The 22,523-nt window shown below is 40.0% G+C and overlaps 2 protein-coding genes across 4 annotated transcripts in view; one reads left to right on the top strand and one right to left on the bottom strand.

The window, feature by feature from the left end:
- Nucleotides 1–22,523, top strand: part of LOC150079024 (cytosolic carboxypeptidase 6) — a 591,251-nt gene that overhangs the window by 389,611 nt on the left and 179,117 nt on the right. For all 3 annotated transcript variants that reach the window (XR_016547524.1, XM_090382641.1, XM_090382642.1), the window contains one exon: nucleotides 4,771–4,987. Coding sequence is in view for 2 of the 3 variants with exons in the window: in XM_090382641.1 (XP_090238767.1) it covers nucleotides 4,771–4,987 (217 nt within the window). In the remaining variant the exon portion in view is untranslated. The remainder of the gene's footprint in view (nucleotides 1–4,770; nucleotides 4,988–22,523) is intronic.
- On the bottom strand, nucleotides 9,968–21,096 carry LOC150079025 (uncharacterized). The gene is made up of 3 exons (XM_090382644.1): nucleotides 20,615–21,096; nucleotides 12,304–12,442; nucleotides 9,968–11,186 (listed from the first exon to the last, which is right to left on the bottom strand). Exons 1-3 carry the CDS (start codon nucleotides 20,647–20,649, stop codon nucleotides 11,088–11,090), a joined length of 273 nt encoding a protein of 90 aa, XP_090238770.1. The 5' UTR covers nucleotides 20,650–21,096; the 3' UTR covers nucleotides 9,968–11,087.

The raw sequence follows: 22,523 nt of genomic DNA, 5'->3' as shown, positions 1-22,523 counted from the left end.
GGATCGTGGTTGGACTCAGTAATACTTAACAAGTTAGTATTAATAATATGTGATGTAAGGCTGTAATTTTGGTGTTGTTACAATTTTGACATGTGGGGCTGTGAAGGTAGACAGATTTGGGTGGGGAGAAGGAAGTCTGGAGGGTAGAAAAAGAAGAAAGGGACCGATAGAGAAGGTGGCCCCCAAATGTTCAGGGGGCATGCCCATGCCACACCAGAGGGAAAGTGGGTTTGGCAGGGAGAGGAGGGGACAGGGGATGTCTCCCCCCGCCGAGAAAAGGAGATAAAAGCAAGTCCAGCAAGGTATCGGACCTGGGTCGCCATTTTAGTTGGCAGCAAGGCTGCAGTCTAAGTCGTTCACTTTGACTCTCCAGGTGGTGGACTTAGTCTCGGCAGATGCCAGGATGCGTCACCTGCATGTGACAGGCCAGCTACATCTAGGTCCCAAAGTTTGGTCGCATCCAGTAAGGACTCAGTTATCTTTCAGTAGTTTACAGTAGGTTGTTACCGCCTCTTGTGTTCAAGTCTTGTAGTCACTCAGCTGGTCGTCAGTGGCCAGTTGTGTTCTTTGTGTCCATTCGATAGTCCAAAGTCTGAAGTTTGTTTCAGGGTTGTGGAAGTGCTCTTTGCCTCGCGAAGAGATTTTGAGCGAAAAGCGTGAAAACCTTATAGTTTTATTCTTCCTGCAACACTACGTCCTCCTGATTTCTAAGGATGGAGCTTAGTTTGGTAAACAGCAGGCCACGGAGGTCTTCATAGATATTACATTCGTAGAGCAGGTGCTCCCAAGTTTCTTCTTCTCCGCATCTACAGTGCGCTTTGTCCGAGATTCCAAAATCGTGTAGATTCTTCCTGAAGGAGCCATGCCTTGTCAGCAGGTAAGTGGTATGAAGTCCAGGAGAGTACCAGGTCGTGGAAATAGGGTAAATACGTCCAGTGTCTGGTATGAAGCTTCTAGTTATGCGGCCTTTAGTGCAGTAATTCCACCTCTTCTGCCACACTGTTCTCATGTGGTCTGTAAGACGTCTTTTTCCTGTGGTATAGTCAGAGTTGGGTCCGTAGTGTATCCCAAATCTGTGATTACCCTTCCTTTGGCGTGTCGGTAGATAGTGAACTCTAGTCATTAGTCTTCGTATTGGGCACACTCAAACATAATGTGCACCCAGCTTTCTTGTTCCCCGCAAGTACGGCGCGGGTCCTCCACTATTCTCAATGCTGTAAGCTTTGCATTGAAAGCCCCCTGACCCGTAAGGAGGTAGGTCGTGTAAAGTCCTGGTTGCAGTCAGGTTGGGGAAATGGGGTGTACTTTGTCTACGTCCGGGATGAACTTTTTGCTGTGTTTGTCCAGCGGTATTGCCATGTCTGTTTTAGGTATTTCTGCAGCCTGTCATTTTCAGCTTTGTGGGTTGCTCTGTTATCCACTGTGTAGCTAGGTGGGTGCAAGGCATTCCTTTGGTTATATAATAGGTTATTCCAGTGCGTCCAGGTCAAGGGGAAGGGCTCCGGCCAAGACCTGTAGGGCTAGTGGTAGCGGTGCTGCAGGCTCTGGTAATGGTTAACAGGATTGAGTCGATTAAGGAGACTGATCTTGTGGAAGGTAACGGATAAATTTCAGACTGTCGATTTGATTGAAACTGACAAAAATTAACGAACACAACGAACTTCAAACCGTGCGGGTGCATCTGCATTCGCCCCTCTTTCAAACCGGCCATTGTCACAGACACAAAAGAGTCTCATAGATTTTATTGGCCATGTATATTTAACTAACATGCTAATTTCAGTCGATGTCTTAGAACTAGCGTGGCTTCTCTTAATGAAGAGATTTATAACTTCGTGTTGGCAGGATTAAATCGTCAAGATATGTTTGCGTTGATATTATGGGCTCTTAATCCTCCCACGTTAGGTTTGGGAAGTTCAGTTCGTTGTTCCTCGTAATCCTTCAAATAGTCGTATAAAATATCACTTATTCAAAGTGAAGATTGCGGTAATTACACTTGCAAATTATCTTTTAACAACCCCCCTTTTTGATTAAAGCTCCCGGTAATGTCCGCTACTCTTTATAATTCTCTTAGATGGACAGCGGTAAGAAATTATATATTTAGCAACGATACCCAGAGAGCCGATTTATGAGGAGACTAAACTTGATTTATTTTATTAAATATTTAAATCTAATTACGTTATATTTATTCTGTCTACGTATGCGTTTGTACGACATTTATATCCTCTGTACTTCAGGTAGATAGTGCAGCCATCTGTTGAGCAGCTATGGAATTAATAATCAATTACTTAATACCGATAATGTGATTCGTCTGAGGAAAAGTCAGTGCACACGGCTTTTATTCTTTGTGTTCGGCATCCTAAAGGAACTAATTATTGTGTCCACTTTTAAGACTTTGAGGTGATTCGCGAAAGAGTATTCTATTAGCTGCATATGAAATGTTTTCAAATGTACATGATTTATTTGTTTTTATCTCTGGTTATTGCGTTTATTCTTCGGAATTTTGATGCCATTTGTACACAAGCTTTGCTCTATACCAGCGCCGGATTAAGGTATTTCGGCACCCATTTATTAAGGATATATATATATTTATTTATTTATTTTTATTATTATTATTATTTTTGCTTCATTGTTCTTCTGTTTTTGACGCCCCTTAAAGAATGGCGCCCCGGGAAAGGGCCCTGCCCCATACAAATGGTTCTTCAAGGAAAATTAACCCAATATTCTGTGTAATGCCTGGGTATTCTCATTTTCTGCAAATGAGCGCCTTTGCCAACGTGGCATTGCAGCCATCGAGATGAGTTAAGGACGACAGGGCAAAGAGTTTAAATTTTTCAACATTGCGTTAATTTCCTCGGTGACTTTCCTAGTGATGCGGTCACGACTGTGACTTAGACGCTTCACAATTCCGATAATTGTCAAGAGGGAAAGCGAAAGTAGATAATAATCTTCTTTAAAGAATGATAATTGCATCTATTAGTAATGGGGACGAAGGCGAATAGGTTCGCTGTGCCGAAGTCGAAAAATTAGTCGGTATCTTGGAGGAAACATTTTTAAAACTGACTTCAGAAACCTGAATTATTTCTCTGTCGAAGAGATGCTGATAACCCTTAGCAGGAACACGCCAGATTCGTACAACTAAACTGTTGGTAAAAGTTTTCCATAAAAATTAGAAGAGAAGTTTTAATCTATTTAAGATGGGCCTCAGATCTGGCGACTGTTTCGTAGAACAAAAGAGCACCTTGGGCTGAACAAACGTTAATATCTAGCTGACTGGGATTTAGCAATTCGTAGTTTATAACGACTACAGATAAAAGAATTCTTAAATGTGTATTCCGACAGAAAGAAAGCTTCTTTAATAGAAACTGAATAAAGAAGGACTCTCATCTAATTTCCAGGGGCTGAATCTGCTCTCACTTGTGCCTGGAGAGCGTAAAGATCCGCGGGTTTAAATCTAATCCGATAATGGGAAAGTTTTTTTCATCCATTGTGGGTTTGTAATGTCTTTTAACTAGTTTTTAAGCACTCAAAATACAGATAATGTACATGTAGCACCAACGATTACATCCTGTTCGAAGTCATTGAGGTATTTATGTGTGGCGTGCGCACTGCTTTGCGTACAACAGGGCTCTGATTCGACACCCAAGTGTTTCTATTATTCTGCACACTTCCTGTACTTATACAGCATGTCAGCTTTGTTATTTTCAATTCAGAATAATTGAAAATTCTGAATTTAAAAGTGTATAATTAGTACTGCACATGAAACGTGTTTTATAATTGATGAATTTATGTGTTCTTAAAAAAAAATACACTGAGCGCCGTATTGTTTTGAAGTTGCTCCAATTTGCTTTTATTTCTTGGATTTAAAGTAATTCACAAAATTACAATTAAACAAGTTTTATCATCCAGCGTTTCGAATTCCTTTGGAAATTCGTTATCAAGTTTATAAAGGGAAGACGAAAAGCGAAAAAATAATAATAATAAATAAAATAATATAAATTACAAATTGATAACGAATCCCAAAATGAATTAGAAACATAAATTCAATTATTCAACTCCTTTGGTCGAATCCATATTAGTAAAAATTAAATTCTGCACAAGGTACATAATGTGTCCTGTCGCTAGCATATTTAACGTGTTTTACATTTAAGAGTCATCGGAAGGAGTTAAAAACGTTTTAATTTTCAGATATTAATAAAATTCACGGATAATAATATAACGATGTTTTTATTTTATTAATAATAATTACATATCGGTTACTCGTCCACATTATCCCGTGAGAAAATTTCCTTGATCACATGTTCATATTTTCCACTATCCTGGATAAACTACTGCAGTTTTCAGAGGTTTGAAAGTTTTTCCTCTAATATAGAGCTAAGATGAAGCTCCGTGCAAAATTTCATTAAATTTGGTCAGGTAGAAGATAAATTATTGTTGCCATCGTACAAGTATGATTCCAACAATACAAGTTATAATAATTCGCTTCCGGCGGAAGCTGAAGATGACGTCACTTCCGTAATTATTTTCTCGTGACGGTTTTTCGTTACTAAATTGGCGTTTTTTGTTTTCATAATGGCAGTTTTGTCATGCAGAAGACTTCAAAGTTGCCTATGAAACTTACAGCGGCCAACTATCCTACATTCGCATGCTCGCATTTAAATTTTATCGCTGACCGTGAAGTAGTTTCTTTTACATATCGCAAACTGACTTCTATCCTATTATGCGCCATGCACTGTAGGTAAATAACCTTATCCTTATTTCTCTTTTCCTTAGGTATCGGATTCCGAGCAAGTACGTATTCTACTATCGATGTCCGCACCATCACAACAACCTCGTGCTTTCCATCGTTTTTGCCTTCGACAGAGAGGAAGACGTGTACCACTTTGCTTACAGCTACCCTTACAGTTACACTCGCCTTCAAAGGTATTTGGAACTTCAAGATCAAAAGGAGCTGCCTTTCTTCAAGAAGGAAGTTATTGGAGAGACAATCGTAAGTATTCCTTTAACAAGGGGTTCTTCTCTGTGCAGACGTTTTCAATGACACTCGATTTGATTATCCGCGGAAAGAGAAAGAAAGAATCAGTGAAGGTGGAATCAAGTTTAAAGAATGTGACAAACTTTCCCCCTTTACGTCATTTAATCCTGGGATATTTAAACTGGCGCCCTCTAGCAGACATTGCTGATGACACTTATTAGTTTTCGCTCCAGGAAAAGCAGAAAAAAAGTAGCTTTGTATGCACCATCGGACGGTGTCCATCCTTAGGTCGATAGAAGTTGAACTTTCATTAAGTGGCCGCTGCCAACGTACGCACGGCGTTACGCCGAACGCTGGCTAAGCTCTCCTGAAGCTAAATCGTTCTGATGAGTAAGCAAGTTTCTTTCGCCCGCAAATTTTCTTCGGCTCGGGGTTCTGCCCTTGATGGATGTCGAGGTGGGAATTCGAAGCTGATACACTGGCCGACGTGACGGGACTACGGGAGAGAGTGAGAAGGTTTCGGTCGGGTGGGGGAAGGGGCAGGAAGAGAGAGAGGGAAAGAGGGGAGTTGTGTTTCGCTGATCGCTTACGGGATCGTTTCTGTGCTGATTCAAAAGTCGGGTTCGTGAGTTCCATGAGAAGCGTATATGTGACTGTATGCCGCCGCCACGCTCCCCCTCTGAGAAGGGGGAGAGGGCGGGATGGAGCTATAACTGGGGATTATGGGAGTTAGGGTCCCGCCTCTTCCACTTATTGATGGGACTAGCAAGGGTGAATCACCACGTCTGCCTGGTAATTTGGGCGAAGGATGAAAGGGAGTATTCTGTAGATGGGGAAGCCACCGTATCGGAATTGTGAGATGAAATGTCTTGTTTCGGTTGCAGAATATAAGTTTGAAGAAGTCGGAATTGAAGGTGATGGAAACACCTGCTTCTGTTCAGGGAGGGACAAATTGGAATCATTCTTTGTATTTGATCTCCCACGCAACAGAAAATCTCCTCTTCGCTTGAATAACTTTTTTTTTTTTTTTTTTCAACAGGAAACTTGTATTATTTATTCTGTAAATGTCGTGTGTGTAACGTACCTTTATGAGCATGCTAGAACACCCCCTATGGCCTTTAAACGAAATCTTGGATCTCCTGAAATCCATAGCTGCAAATAAAAATAAATAAATAAATGAAAACATAACGCGTTTATCTTAAATTCCATTCCCGCTCTCTTCCCCCCCCCCCACTTTTGGATTTTATACTTTTTTTTTAATACTTATTGAAATATTTTATATCAACACTTCATTCTTTTCGCTCTCTTTAATTTTATACAACGAGGGGAGTTCGGATAGGAATGAGAATCTTTTTTATAAAATTGTATTGACACCAAACATGGCTTCTTCTCGAGATAGTCTTCCTCTTTATTCAGGCTTCCATCTTTGCGCTTTCCTAATTCCCTTCCTCGTTATTTTAAGATTTGTTTTCTGTCTAAGGATTGAATACCTTCATATCACTTAGGGCATTCGTTGTCACTGCGGCTGCGAGATTGGCACTAATGATGTACACGATAAATAACGAAGCTCCTAATAATTTTCCCACTACTGTACCATTCTAAATTTTAACCACCCTAAGTTCTCTTATCGAATCAGTTAATGACTTCCTGTACTTCTACCGTACTTTGGCGGCATAATATTTAAAAAGGGGGCAGGAAGGGGCTCTGCAACCCTCGATGACAAAAGATATGCCCACAAAAAAACAGCGAGGCCTCACTAAAGTTGATTACCCTGTTTTTGCATTCCTGTACGTTAAACCACCCAGTGACACAATTTGATTATTATAGGTAAGAGTTCCCCGCGCGCGATGTCCTCCAAGTGAAGTCGATGGAGGGGAGGTTTATATAATCCTAAGCATCTCATTATCAGTCAAGTGATGCCGCTTAAGTACTTTCCACAGCCACATCCTCTCATTCACACTAACGTTTCAAGAGATAAGAACACTTCTCTCCAACTACCGTATGGGGTTTAATAGCTTAGGGATAGGTGGAGACAGGTTGACATTGATGGATGGTGAGACTCGTTTCTCTCTGAGAAACACTTCCAGTAACTATAATGAGTAAAGGTCTCTCTTTTTCTGCTCACCGATACTTATTTATATGCCCCCCATCCCCTATACGACAAAGAAAGCTGCAGCTTTGTTCAAATTGCTAATCTACTATTGTTAGTCAGCGTGTTTTTAAAAGCTTGCATTCAGGCCCGAAAGATGAAAAGTTTGGCTAGCTTCCCACACTTTTTGCCAGGTCTTCAGCTGTCGGACGGCAACTTAGGGAGATTAACCATGAACTTTGAATTCCGGAGAAACTTCGCACTAACTTTCAGTGAGCTCCGTGGCAGATTCACATTCGAAGTGTGTAGAATATGCTTTCATCTGAAAGCGGTCTCTTCCACTCCCTCGTTCATCCCCCTCCTCCCCATCCTTCTTCTCCCATGCTCCATCTTTGCGTTATTTTCTCTTTTGTGTTGTCTTTTTGTTATCTTTCCCCGAAGTATTTTTCGATTTTTTGTACTTAAAAAAAAAGTTATAATTTCCCGAAGTGCACTGCGAAATATTTTGTTTCTTAAATATTGACTGATGTCCACCAGTCCCTTTGTCTGCTAGAATCGGTTTCTCGATACAACGCTTAAAATTTCCAGAATCTTTAACACTGTGCAAGACCGGATTGCCCGCGTTAATAACTCGTGCTTTTTGCCAAATGTCTTTTTGTTTTGTTTTTTCTTTATAGATTTAAAAAAAAGCGTTGGTTGCATAATAAATAAGGATGGAATGGATGCACACGAGCAGATACACTTAGGACAGTGAGCATAAAAGCTGTAATACAAATTTCAAACGTCTCATATATACGGAGGTGGAGGAAACATCAAAGATTACTTGAAATGCAGACGTATCCTTGATGTATAGGTTGCTCGCGCTCTCTTACTCTACTTGGCATACCGTAGAGAGAGAGAGAGGAAAAATAGAAAGGGATTACAATAATGGGGTGTTATTTTGCTGGGTGCTCGTGGTTGCAATACAAACATGGATATAGACGGTGCATCTCCCAATCTTATTCTATTTGCATCTCTTGAAGGAAAGGCAGCAGTGGAGGAAGAACGGACTAAGTCCTTCAGAAACAAATCTGTAGCAACAACAGTGGGAAAGAAAAGCTTCCGCTAGTTGATGCCGTATGTTAGATGGAAGCGGGGGGGATGAGGGGAGAGTCAGTCTTCTTTCATACTGGTTTAATCGAAAATTTATTCCGTCTATCGGCCATCAGCAGAAGAGAAAAGGCGCGCGGTGTGCATACGAAAACATAGGCGGCCGTGTATCTTCTTCTCCATCTCGTTGCTCTCTCTCTTGTTTAAGAGAGTGCAACAGCCACCAGCTTTTGATAAGATCCCTGGACATGGTCGTCGACAATTTCTCCTTGATGCGTCGTCGATCGGTTTCTTGTTAACTTCTCAGTATTCAAGAGATGCAAAGACCAAAGGAGATGTTTGATTTTTCTTCTTTTCCTCCTCTGCCTAATAGAAAAGCGATATTCCTGTGCATACGGAAGCAACCTCCGTCCAGTGAATTTGCCCAAATTATTCTTATTTTTTAAAGCGCTTCCCGTTGCGAAATTCAGAATTATTTTCATTGGAGTCACAGAGATAAAATTCATATTGAAACAAAGTATAAACGTTAAAATAAGGGTTCGAAATAATAGTTCATGTTTAGGAAAAGCATAAAAACCCCTTCCCCCGTTATACTAACTTCACAAACGGAAGCTTTTATTCAAATTAAACTTTTGTTTTATTTCCCCATGATGGCATAATGTTTCATAGGCACTAGCTCTCAATCATGATATGAAATCTGTTGGTTTTACAAGGTATGATGGGAGAAAAGAGTAATCACGCAATTCGAGCTCTTTGATTAAAAAATATGTATTGTATATTCATGTCGCTAGGTGGCTCCCAGACTTACGTCTATCTCCACTTATGTACAAAACAAACTCAGTATCCTGACCTGAAAAGTGTAGTGTATTCTGAAGTCAGGTCACTTTACCACCAGGGAGCAGCCACCCTGTCTGCAAGGGATGGATGCAAATACAGCCATCCCTGGCACGTAACTCCTATAAAGCCATGGAATTAACAACTGATTGTAAACAAACATATTCCCAACCTCTTTCCAAATTTGGAATTACCTCTTTCAATTTTTGTCTATATTCCTCATAGTCCCAAGCATGGTCCCAAGACTCAATCAAAGTACGCATACAATATGGCTGATCTGCCAAACCAAATTTAAACAACTTAAAGTTAAAGGACCCATGACCCGTCAAGAGGAAGTTTCCATTGATAAATAAAACATCAGGTAAAAATAATCTAGTTACTTCACTTGTGGTACTTGAATCCCAACGTTCTTACCTTTCCAAAAGGCAAATAATCTCTTAAACATATTACTCCTTTCCTTTTTAATATTTCCAGTACAATCATAAGATAAACCCATAAACGATATTCGTCTACCTTTCCTTATAAAATATCAAAAAGACCGAAATACAACATGCAGATCCAAGGGCAAAGCCCCAGCAATAACCTGCATAGGATTGGTAGATACCGTTTAACAAACTCTTAATATTGTCAACAAAACTGTAATTTATCATCTAAAAGTACACCTAAATACTTCACCCTAGAAACCAAAAGGTATCTGTTTATCATTAATTTTCTGTTAATGGCTCTGCAGGACCGGATCCAGACCACAACAACAAAGCACGCCTCTGGCATTAAAGCGGATGTCGGCGACCTTAAAAAAAGGACGGTGTTATTAGTTTTCCATTCCGAGGCGTGACTATTTTTCGTTTACACCAACGCGGTTTTTGTTGTCATAGAAACTGACGTCACACTTGATACACAAAAAATTACTTAAAGTAATGAAAAATTTTGGAGAAAGAAATGGGAACGCTAATCACAGTCATAAAAATAAAATGCAGCTTTATTATTCAAACACAGTACAGTATATAAAATCCGGATACAAAAGCTATGACAATTTATCAGTTACAATGATACCGGATTCGTCACGAATATTGCCACTCACGTATGAAAAATAACGTTGCTTCTCGCGGTACGTAGTATTATACAAATCTCCAGACGGGTTGTTTAAAAATTTACTTGGAAAAAAATCATCGCAATATCGGCGAATATACGTTGTACAAATACTAGAAATCAAATACTATTGTTTATCCGAGTTAATCCGATTCCGACCTCGATACACGCAGAATTGTGGCCATTAATAAATGAACAGTTGGCAAACAGCTACGATAAATCCCGGATACCATGACAACCACCGGGACACTTGAACTGTGGCGATGTTCACGCATCAGAATATCGCCGTGTGAACCCGACATGCAAATGGCATTTTGTGGGGAGGGATATTGGCATCGATGGCACAGTTAGTAAGGCATTTCAAAGAGCTGATGACGGGATTTTCACGGCGGGCGGTTGAAACTAGTGACATTTTACAATCGGAGTTAACAGTGTGTCCACTTAGCCAAGTTTAGATGCGGGAAACGCTCGAACGAGCTCTTCGAAACATTGGACCCGGTCGTTCTAATGGAGATCTCGTGGCAGGCTCTGATTTAGAATCGAATTAACTTATAGAATATTTTAATCGTGACTTAAAAATGGTGTAAGGATTATAAGGTAGTATAAGTTTGATTTGTAATATAATATATGTGTATAAAGATCGCCCCTGTAAATTCTTTATTCTAGCAAGACTAAAATTGACCTAAAATCGTCTATATTAAACCTTGGCCTAATATTCGCGCCAGTTTAACTGTTGTGCATAAAAAATAATGTGCCGGTTACGGACAATAACTTTCCGTGATTTGATCTTGCGTGCCAGCCATAGGTAACCATGGTTACAGCCAATAATAAAAAAAGAGTCAAATAACCCAACTTAACGTTATGTTTTCGTTGGCAGAGTTTCCACCGATGTATTTTAAACAGTGGGCTTTCTTCGGTATCGAAATGATGGGCAGGAAACTTTGTTCAGCGCTGGAGGGGGGAAGAGTTTTCTTTTTTGTAATATCTGGTTTGAAATGCGACCTTAAACATTGATTATACATCTGTTTGGTTGTCCAGTCGTGCTGATCCCCTTTTCAGTTTCTCCTCAGCAGGTACCGGCGTGCTTGTCCTCTCCATGTCTTCCATTGGGATCTGGAAAAAGCAATTAAAAATATTTTAACGACTCATTTTAAGCAGACCTGAGAGTTTTCATTAAAAATAAATAAAACCGTTTTTAATTCTCTGTTGGGTTTGCTTCTACAATTACTGTCCGATTAAAACGAATAATAATAAGCTGCCAGTTCTACGACAACACAGAATCAAAATTGTTTCCTGCCACCGTTAAAATATTCAGAATTCAACAACTTTTGCCAGTTATTACGAAAATATGACGCTAACTGCGTGTTGTTAGAATTACAATCGCAATAATTGGAGTTGTTTGGATTAGGAATAAGACAGGAAAGTCTATCAGGGGAAAAAAAACGTCCGGATAATAAAAGTAATTGTTTTTATGCGCATTAGACAGACTTCGACATATTTAAGTTTGCTCTCGCGAATATATTACATGCAGAATTCAAAGCTGGGATTCTTCTACAGCGAAAACATTTGCTGTTGTATGTTTTTTTTGTTTTTGTTTTTTTTTTCTCTTCTTTCTTCTATCTGTACATCTAAACAGTTTCATCATCTCTTGCTGGATAAATTTAATTTACCATCTTACGATTCTAATTTTAAATCTGTAGAAACAAATTGGTTTTGCTACTGATCGAAGAAAGAAAGAAAGAAAAAGTGGAGGGGAGGGGGGAAGATCAAGATGAGAAAAGCTCGAAGCGCTTCGAACAAGAATAAAATTAGCAAAGATTATTACAGTCATTACATATAGAAGTAGGGAGTCTCCGGTGAAATTAAAGATTACATCGGTGAGAAAAATATCGAAAAACAGCCGGATCGATTTTTATCTTTTGTCGTAGTAATTTAAACATGGCACTGACAAGGAAACATAATTACTGCTACAACACGAAACTGCATGAAAAAGAGACAGAGAGTGTATAAATTACTGACAGCAATAGTTTTAAACGCTAATGACTACTGCGTTGCACAAATAAATAGAAGCGCGATATTTGGGTTATTTTAAAACGCCAGAAACGCCAGCAAATGCACTTTACATTTCAAGAAAGGCCGAAGCGCAAATGTCACTGAAAAGAGGACAAACGGCTTTCTTGTGAATCCTCGTGTCAAAACTTTCTTTATCCTGCAGTAACTGATTCCCTACCTCAACATGAGTAGTCATCAGAGGAACTGACGCCGGTCTCGCCCTCCGAAACATCGGACACAGAGGTGTCTCCCACGGGGCAGGATGGAAGCATGCGAGGGCACAGAAAATCCCCTGGATCACGACCGTTGTCAACACCCTGCAAATGAAAAACGGAAGAATATCAGGCAACATCCGACTTCAGTTCAGCGCCGGCGGCAAGCGACATTTCGTTTGTAATCCGCGGATCGATCACGCCTCTCCTCCGCAGCGATAGGTTATTTAATATTTCTTCCGTGTTTTTCCCCCTGTTTTTCCTAGGTGTATGCGAGAGGTGTAATGTACGCCGTGAATAGGACGAAACAGCCGTTCTGAATGTTGTGCAGCTTGGGAATACATGTTGCAGCGTATTTCACATCGGTGACGAATGCATCGGAGCAGAAACCCTCTCGCTGCGTCTCGGTTTGTTTCACCGTTCTTTCTTTCTATGCCTACCCACCTTTACTATTATTACGGTGAGAGAGTGGGGGGGGGGGGAAGAGGGCGTGCATGCGCACTTTTCCATCCTCTCACGCTCTTATCCTTTGGAAAGATTCAAATTCCATCTTGAATCCTCTGAACAATGAAAGGACGTTATTTTAGAAATTTTAGGGGCGAACTGAGTTAGCTGGTCTCACGTGGAGGGTGAAGAAGTAGATTTCTGTTCCCAAAATCTCACAAAGCGTTCATCGAATACACAGTTTACAGGCGTGAGCATCCTTCTCCTCGCCTTATTATTAGTGTAATATTGAGGATTATTATTACAGTATTATTAAAATCTGCCTTATTATCTTATTGGTTCATTCCCTGAACAGCCTGCAGGCTAGGGGGGGGGTACACTATCAACAGATCAAACAACAAGAGTCATATATTACATAAAGTGCGTACAAACAAAAATCAAAATTACAAAAGTGTATGCAGAGCATCAGTAATATATAATGAAAATAGTCTATATACATCTATTTTTCAACGTTCATGGGGGAAGAGTCTTTTGACCTGTGATAGCAACGGAGCAGAGGACAGAGTTCATCAGGCCCTACAGGGCGGCTTGATGGTAGGTTTCTTCAAGCATCCGGCATCTGTAATACCCATCATTGACAAACATATCCGAGTTTATTTGAAGGCTCTTGAGGAACTGTAGGGTATTGCCTGGGAACATATTCTTTGGACCTGAGAGGTTTGTGGGTGCCATTTTGATTGCTCAGCCTTTCTGGTTCATCGTCCCGAAATAATCTCGTCAACAGAGAGGGAATCAATTCGTCCAGACAGATGATCTTACATTTGAACCGCGTTGAGACCTATCCCTGTTTCCTTTTAGAAATTAGTCTTACGTGGCTGTTTTTTTAGAAATTACTCTTGCCTAAAGAGTCAGCCACAACGATCCTTATCTTACCTGAAGATTAGATAAGGATCTAACCTCTGCGAAGGTCAGCCCACTGATCGTAATCACTGGGTTTGAATCGCGTCCTACATTACATCGTTCTTAATTAAGAAACTGTGTGCTGCGTGTAGTTAGACTTAAGAAGCTGATATTCTTTTTTCTGTTTCTCACTGAAATTAACTGTCCCAAAGTATGAACTTTTTTTTTTTTTTTTTAATTTTAGAAATTAATTTAATATCAGCATTCAAAGAGTAGCCATCTACAGATTGTATTCGGATGCAAATAGTTTTTTGAAAATATACCAGATTCTGTTGACTATCTAAGCCCAACTAGCACGTTCCAGGATAAGAGCATTGTGTCAGAACCTTATCGGCTCACTCACCCCCCCCCCCCTTCTCCCAGGAACATTTTTGCCTGAGAGAGAGAGAGAGACTGGAGGCACGTTAAATATGCCAAGTGGCAAAGTTTACAACTTCTGTACTTTTGCAGCCGTAATTACTGTCACGAGTCACGTTCTTCGGTGGATTGGCCTCTGACCTTCTTCCGGACACGGCGAAAAACAACGGAGCCATGTTGGATTTCCCCGAAGCCACTTTAATCCGAGACTCGTTGCTCTTTACACTGTTAATTGAAGGCCATGTCGATGTGCGTGCGTTGCTATTCTTTGCTCCGAGACCCAATTGTACGGCAACCGACCGAATCGAAACGGCCGTGTTTTCTCGAATGTTTCCCCACGGGAGAAAAAGGGAGAAACCGTTAGCACCGGCGCCGCGCTCGCGCAAGTAGACAAAAACAGCCTCGGACTTCTTGTGCCCTTTAATGAGCCCCCGTACTTCCCCCGTTAACGTTATTGTAATGGAAATTTCTTGTTAAGCCGCGCCCCCTAACGTACAGTTGATTAGTTCCTTCAGATTCATGCATAGCACGTGAGTCGGAACTGGCGACTCTTTACGATTACCGTTAATATCCCAAGGGCTACGTAGGACTTAGGAATTGAAGCCTTCTTACCCGCTAGCCTTCCCCCCCCCTCCCTCCCCACTTGTTTCGGTTCGTCTGTTTACTATATGGGCGCGCACAGACAAAGACACGGAGTAATTGCACGCGTACATCGAAAATCAACTAATAACGGAACGTGCGGCCTCTCAGATAAATAAAGACAACGGAGAACCCCCTCCTGGGAGGTTTAATTTCAAAGATGACAAGTCGTAGCATTTGGCAGGACTCCCCTGTTTGAAGTTCGCGCCACTTCATCATTCCGCAACTGAATCTGCATTTTTATGCCGCACGAAGAGCAAAAGGAAGACCCGCAGTTGGTATTTTCGCGAAACACGTCTCGCGCAAAACAGCTCACCCCCGTCTGCCGCTCTCCTATTAAATAATGACAACCTCGCGGGGTTTTTCCTTAAATTTAAAGATCTGCACGCAAACCGAATCTGCTGGGCACGCGCCGCCCTCGCGATAGCCGGTGAGAAACGCGAGCAACTTTTCGCAGAAGTCGCCGATTAATTCCATTATCTGTCATTCTTGTTTCCTCGGTAATTGCGAAGAATATTTTTGCGTCCTTAATCTTAGTCCGTTGCAAGGACATTTCCAATAACTGGGCTCATTTGTTCCAGCTTAAAAGCATTCAGCACTTAACACGAGTGCCTTGTTGAGCTGATTGGTTTATAATTACCAGACGTCGCATTTCTGTCTGTCTGTTTTTTAACAATTACCATCTCACCCATTGCGCCAATTCATCTGATCTGCTTACCGAGATGGAAAATCGCTGTTTATGAATGAATAAATTTCCATGCGCTTTGAGAAAAACGAAGTTTTTAAAAGCGTTTCGTTAATTTTTCTCAAAGTGAATAGATGTTGCCATCAGAGCCACTTGGGGATTTCAATAAATCACATACGAATTTATTAGCAAAACATCTCCTTTATGAAAATTGCGCGCCATCAAAAAAATTAAAAAAAATGGCGACCACAAGCTGCTTCCTTTTGTACTCCAAACTGAAGATTAAAGTTGATCGAGTCTGGTGATACTCAGAAGTGACAATTACCTAGAAACGCAATTAAATGTTTTTTTTTTTTTTTTTTTCCCTCCCTCTCTCTCTCTCTCTCTCTCTCTCTCTCTCTCTCTTCTTTTTTGGCAAAGTCGGAAAATTTCATCCAATATCTGAATCCGCTTTCAATTAAAGTATTTACCAGATATTATTTTTCAATAGGTGTTAATTGCTATATTATTATTATATTTTTATATAAATAAAAAAAATTAAAAGAACATTGTTTTTATGTTTAAATATTATTTATTACATTTTTTTTATATTTGTTTTCATGATTTTACTTTTTTTTAAATTTTAATATTTAAATTTACGTAAAAATACGAAAGATACCTACAATATCGTCCTATAATTTTTGTATATATTTTTACAGGCTTAATTTAATTCTTAATCACCTAAATAAACAACTCCATTATTTATTCCATTTAGAGTTCATTATTCGTTCGTTTCTTTCCTCTATATGTATGCATGACTCGTCACTTTTCAGCCCGTTCCAAGACAAGCTTGCCCTATACACGTACGTGTCAATACATACCTGCTCCGAAGTCATTTAAAAGGTCAACTAAGTAACGACATGACCCAGCACTCCTTTACGGTTCAGCGACCAGCACTCTGCACCGAAGTCACGGTCAACCGCAGAACGTACCGGAGGTCAAAACTTTGTGAAGGAACTGCGCTACCCTGGTGGGAAGTCAGCCAAGCACGAAACGTGAGATACAAACATTAGAACGGTTCAAGAAGACACGTCGGGCGTGATTTCGGCAAAGCGAAAGAACTTTTAAGAAATGATCACTCTTGAACGCAGGTTCATGTAGTTTAGTACGCAGACTAAATACTCCGGGACGACCACGTAAGGTCAGAGGCGTTTACAGACTACGAGAACAGCATTTAGCAGTCACAGGAGCTAGAACAACGGACAACCCAAAGGCGTGTACAACTGTACCCTCACGTTTGAGTGAAACTTTCCTCAATTACCGCAGTATAATTTCATCCTGTTTTTCTGTCCAATACTTATTTGTCTCTTTTAGCATTTAGTGTCTAGGATTTGCGGGTGAATCGCCGCTTTAAGTTTAAAGCTAACCTCCTTCACTGAAGCTGTTTCTGTATAGTGTTTATATCATTATCCGCTTCTTTCTGGGTTGTCTCCTTAATAGTTTTTCTTCCATTCATGGTAGAACCAATACAGAATCGTTAATTGGTTATCAGACTCTTAAATAGTAATAGGAATTTGAATAACAATGAAATCCAGATTGGTTCATCATCAGTAGATACAGTGGCTACATAACTTCAGTTTACGCTACCATCGTGTGTGATACCAGCTTATTACAATGCAGTATGTTTGCATTTTTAGCCAGAGAGAGAGCGAGAGCAAGATAAGTTATCATACCTCATTTGTCTCAGGAGAGAACGTTGTTTAAACTACAGCGCGTGTTTGGAGAGGTAAACGCGAGGCCAGAGTGCATCGTGTTGACTTACAGGATATCGGTCTCGCGATACCTAGCAGCGCTGATGGGCAAAGATAGGACTCTGCTATGTCAACTGCTGGTAACTGGCTATAACGAGTAGTCTGATTTCGTTAAAAGTATTAGACGCTCCACTTGAATAGTAACAGCGCAGTTTATATAAGAGAATCTCGAAGGCTCTGTTTACCGTACTTCCTCGCGTGCTTCTGCTCAGTGCGTGATTTTTCTGTCCCCGTTCTTAAGAACAAAATAAAGGATTTTTTTTTTTCCCCGAAGGGCATCTTAGTTCCGAAATTCTTCGGAAAATAAAAACATTACCTGCGATTGCGCACATTTTCGTAATAAATGAAAGAAATGAAACGTGGTATAAGCAGATAATTATGTATAAAATTATACTCTATTCAATTATTACACGAGTCGGTTTCGTTGTCAACTAAATCGGTTAGTTTATTGCTGTATAAGTGGTACATTAGCCTATGATGTAAGACCTTCCTTTTGCCTGTGAGCTTAGATTCCATCAGATATTGTACTTTGTTCTCCTTTAACCGTGACAGTTTCTCTTCTGGCTTATTTTGAATAATCATAAAAGCGCTCGGACGCTAGTCAGTATTAGAGATGCTACGAATATCTTCATGTTTAAGTACTTCCTGGATGAATGCTGATTCTTTATACAAGTATTCGTGAATATTTGGTTATCAATACTGGTACCATTGCTATCCTGAAAGGGTGAATAGACTATGAGAGGTGGGTGTCTTGTTTCGTTATGTTTTTCTTGTTTGACAACTTCATTCGCATACTTGACCCAGCTTGCATTGATACAGTCGGTGCTTTAATGTTATGTGTGGATATGAGATGAGTGTTGAGTGCATAAAAAAAAAAAAAAAAACAACTTTGGAGGTTTCCAGTGGTAAAGATATTAGGATAAATGCTGCATTAGAAAAAAAAAATTATATAAATAATAATGTTCCTTTATTATTTAAAGAAAGAAGTCTTATTAGTAGTAATACTGATGCATGCAGTACTGCAAATGATGCAAGAAATCAAGCTTATACGACATCGACCGAAAAAAAAAAAAAAAAAGAAGAAAAATCTGCATCCTCCCAAATCACACCTGTCCGTTCCCTCCAATAGTTTGTCTAAATCTTGCTTGAATTTATTCAAACTACCCACTTCCACAACGACAGATGGAAGTTTGTTTAAACAATCAATTACCCCCCCCCCCAGATGAAAGCAATCATCCGCACATCTGTCCTGCAACCATCCTTCCTCAATTTGATTTATGCCCCCTCGTGTGTGCAATCTGAGCAAGAGGAAGAATTCCATCAAACATTGAACTTGTTCAATCGATTCAAAGCCTGAAACAACTCAATCAGATCTCCTCGCAACTGGCTAGTCACCAGACAATGCAATTTGTAAAACTGAAGCCCTTCTTGGGAAGAGCACCCCTTTGTTGTCCTCACCAACCTTGTTGCCCTTCTCTGTACTCGTTCCAGCATCTATACATCCTTCCTAAAATGAGGCCTGTAGACTTGAACAGTACTCAAGGTGTGGCCTGACCATTGCCTTATACAATGGGATAATCACCTACTTATCCCTGCTAACAAAATTCCTATCGATCATTGATAGAACCCAATGAGCTGTCCTGGCAGTCTGTCTGCACTGCTCAGAGAACTTCATATCTGACTGCACAATTACAATTGCCCCCAGGTCTTTTTCATTTTCCACTACCCTGAGTTATTACCACCCAATTGATACGTTAATTTCGGTTTACTGCTACCCATGTGCAGTACTTGGCATTTGTGAGTGTTAAATTTCACTTGCCAATTCTCAGCCCATCTGCTTAATCTTTCTAGATCACAAAGACTTATTTATTTGATTGAAGTTCCTGTGTTTCCATATTTTTAGCTTTTAAAAGTGTCAGTGCTGTCATATAATATACAACAAAATGTTCTTTGGGGGAGTTAAAGCCCCATTTCCCCTCATGGCTGTACCTCTGATTAACTGAGATTTTTAATGCTCATGTGATGTTTCAGTGGTGAAAAATTGCTTGAAATTGCAATTAGTTTTCAACTTTCTATGATAGCTACACTTATCATAAATATGGCACTGTTATTGTAACACGTTACTTGATTCGTGTAATGATATTATGCGCATGCGTCACGCTGGCCTGAACCAACGAAGTACTGTAGGAGCAGTTCCTATGGGAATAGCGACGCATGCGTATAACGTCATTTCAACAATGATGGTAGCAGAATTGGGTCTAAAATATTATTCAAATACAAATATTTTTTTCTTTTAAAATTTTGTTATTTATCGGGTAATTTTTTTTGTTATGTGTTCCATCCACTTGAAAAATAAATTAATTTTTATTCACAGTTTTCCTGTGATCACATTTTTATCCGATTTGCTGTAATATCTTTTCTGAGAAACGTGTGCAGTTCTAATAGCTGTGCTGTTGACTATAAAGTCACGACATCGTCGGGGATGTTTTGCTTTGTACAACAGCGCAGTTTTCCCTCTTATTTATCTCCACTTTCGAGTTCCATTAAAATTATATACATTTTCATAAATAAAAGTCTAAATACTAATCTTAAACTCTGGTTCGAATTCGTCCTAAAGACAGCCGCATAAAACACTACCTGTTTCGAAGGCTGTCATCAATTATCTAAACAATAAATAAATGCTCAATTGTCTAAGCTCGTGCGGAGTTTCTGGTAAGCTGACTTTATGGCCATTACTCAACTTCCTAACTGCAGAGGTTAATGGCGAATTTGACCCACGAAATCGATGAATTTTATTTATGGACGCCTGCCTGTCTGCATCCTTCAAAGTCAAGGGTTGTGTATTGTTTGGAACCTGCGGATCTGAGTGGAAAACAGATGTCCACCAAAGATAATGTAATAAATTATTATTTTTATTTTTGTTATTCGCTAGTACGTGTTTTTCTGGTGCCAGTTTCTTTTAAAATTAAATTAATATTTATCTAAAACATTAAACACACCATTCAGTGTTTTAGATGATTTTATATATATCAATAATATCCTACGATTTATATTTTAAATGTTATCGAACTAAGCGGTGTCCTTCTAATAAACTTTAATACTAAGCTTATTTTGGAGCGCTTTAAAAAATCAATAATGTTAAGATATCGATTAAATTAATTTCTGTGACTATATTTTATATCCCTAAATTCCTATTGCTACGTATACCGCTTGATAATTGAATTTCAGATTGTTTTTTTATTTAGTTTTCCCACCAAAGTCACCTTCAATTAAAAATACGATTTTCAGTCTTTTCTCAAATGTCAATATATTTCGAATTTCTAGTTTAGGTGTTCAAAATTAAACTTTTACATCTCTTAACTAGCAAAAGGAATGTTATACGTCCCCGAGGGGATTACTTACATCACGGCCACCAGGCAGAACACGTATAATTCCATGAGACGCCACAGAGATGGACACCGAAGGTCAATACGGGTAACCTCCGTTGGTCATAGAGTAGAGGGGGGGGTTGAGAGCTGCAGCACCAAATAACAAACTCCAACAACCTTCCTGGCAGTACTTAGAAATTGTCGAGCCCTTAAAACGTTGAGAAATCCAGCGTCACGCCTTCGGATATCAATACAGCTTCGGGACCTGCCGTGTTTCGCTCTCCCGCTAAGCCTAATTGGCTGTTCACCGAGACGAAAACCACTCTTTACACTTCGGCACTTTGTAAAATGTGCTCGCTTCAGCCTCGTGAGACAATCCACAGGTTACGTGATCGAAAACGACTCGGCCGACATTTAACACTCCGATTTCGAACCCGTCGGTGATTTTCAGCGCGAGCTTTTATTCCACTCGGCAATAAGCGGAGATGAAGCGACTCGCTACCTGTTCGGACGCCATAGACCAGACGTGCACCAACATACAGGTGTGGCCTGTAGAACAGGTGAGGCTCTAGAAGCCTTACCCTACGCAGCTAAGCAAACAGGTGACGAGGAGAAGGCGACATGCCTGGCAACTGGCGCCGCAAAGCTTACGCCAAAAGGATTCTCATTAGATCGTGGGTTCTTTCATTTCTGGGGCTCGAATTTCTGGAAACAGATGCTGGAAATACAGGAGCAAACGTGAATTAATCTCGCGTTTTCATAAATATCTCCACATCGTAATTAAATAGTTAGAAGAAAAAATTATACCCGACTGATTTTTCTCTCTCTCTCTCGCCTTGCTTTTCCCCCTTTGTTATTCTTTTCCTTTTTTTTTTTTTTTTTTTTCTGTCGATGTCGCGTGCGAGCCAGAGATAACGAAACCAATAATGGAGAAAGACGAGAGAGGAACCCCATCTTGTAATTCGCTTTGAAATATGGAATTAATCGATAGAGGATTTGGCAAAGCGTTCTAAAAACTTCCGTAATCGTTCTAAATAATTTCTGCAATCCCTTCCGGGTGGGGGGGGAGGATCACCCCTTCCCAAAGCCCGAGTTAATTGGAACAAATATTTCATGTTTTGTGGCGTTGAGTTACTGTATGGTAGCTGTTGTTGTACGTTATTCGAGATGCGTTCAAAGCTTAATTTTAATTTACTGTCAATTAAATATGTCGTCATGGTGATATCGCCTCCCTCAGAAAGGCAGTAGATGCTTCCAGGAACTAGTATGTCCATACAGTTCCGATTTTTTGACGAATGAACTGAAACCATTGGGGAAATTAATTATACGTTGAATTCTGTAACGGGGACTGGCTTTGAGTTTGTCGCGAGAGATCAGGACTGCTTTTAACAAGTGAATTTACTCTGGACTGGCTGGTTTAGAAGTGAGCAAGTTGTCTCTCTTTTTTTTGTGGGGGGAGGTGTGGATTTTGTCTGTTCAAGAGCGTGTTTACCTGTCGAAAATCTAGGAGTAGCTCATGGAGAAAAACCCTATCACCTCCGCTTCAGCTCGGCCAAACTCAATTACAGAAGCCTCTTACTGTCACGGAAGAGAGAGATATTGGGGTGGGGGGGGGGTGTAGCAGATGAAACACGAGCTTCATAAAAAGGTGAAGCTTTGAACATGAGAATGTAAATGGAGGAATAAAAACAACCCGAAAAGATAGTGGAAAGCCAACTCGGACCATTGTGTCATGTACCGTGTTTGGAAGTCGCTTTGTTCTGAAATCCTGTTTTTTTTTTCTTTCTTTTCTCAAACTGAAAACCCATAGAAAAAAGCTCCCATAATGGCTGGGTGCGATCTCTTCGGACTATTTGTGATTTACGTGACCTTTATTAATGAATAAATTAAGCGCTCCTGAAGAAACGCGTTAGAGAGATTCATCGAACTGAATTTCAAAGTCC

Source organism: Mastigoproctus giganteus, chromosome 10, assembly GCF_048544385.1.
Source record: "Mastigoproctus giganteus isolate SK-2022 chromosome 10, ASM4854438v1, whole genome shotgun sequence".
NCBI classification, from domain to species: Eukaryota; Metazoa; Arthropoda; class Arachnida; order Uropygi; family Thelyphonidae; genus Mastigoproctus; species Mastigoproctus giganteus.
This window is presented reverse-complemented; position numbering and strand designations above follow the sequence as displayed.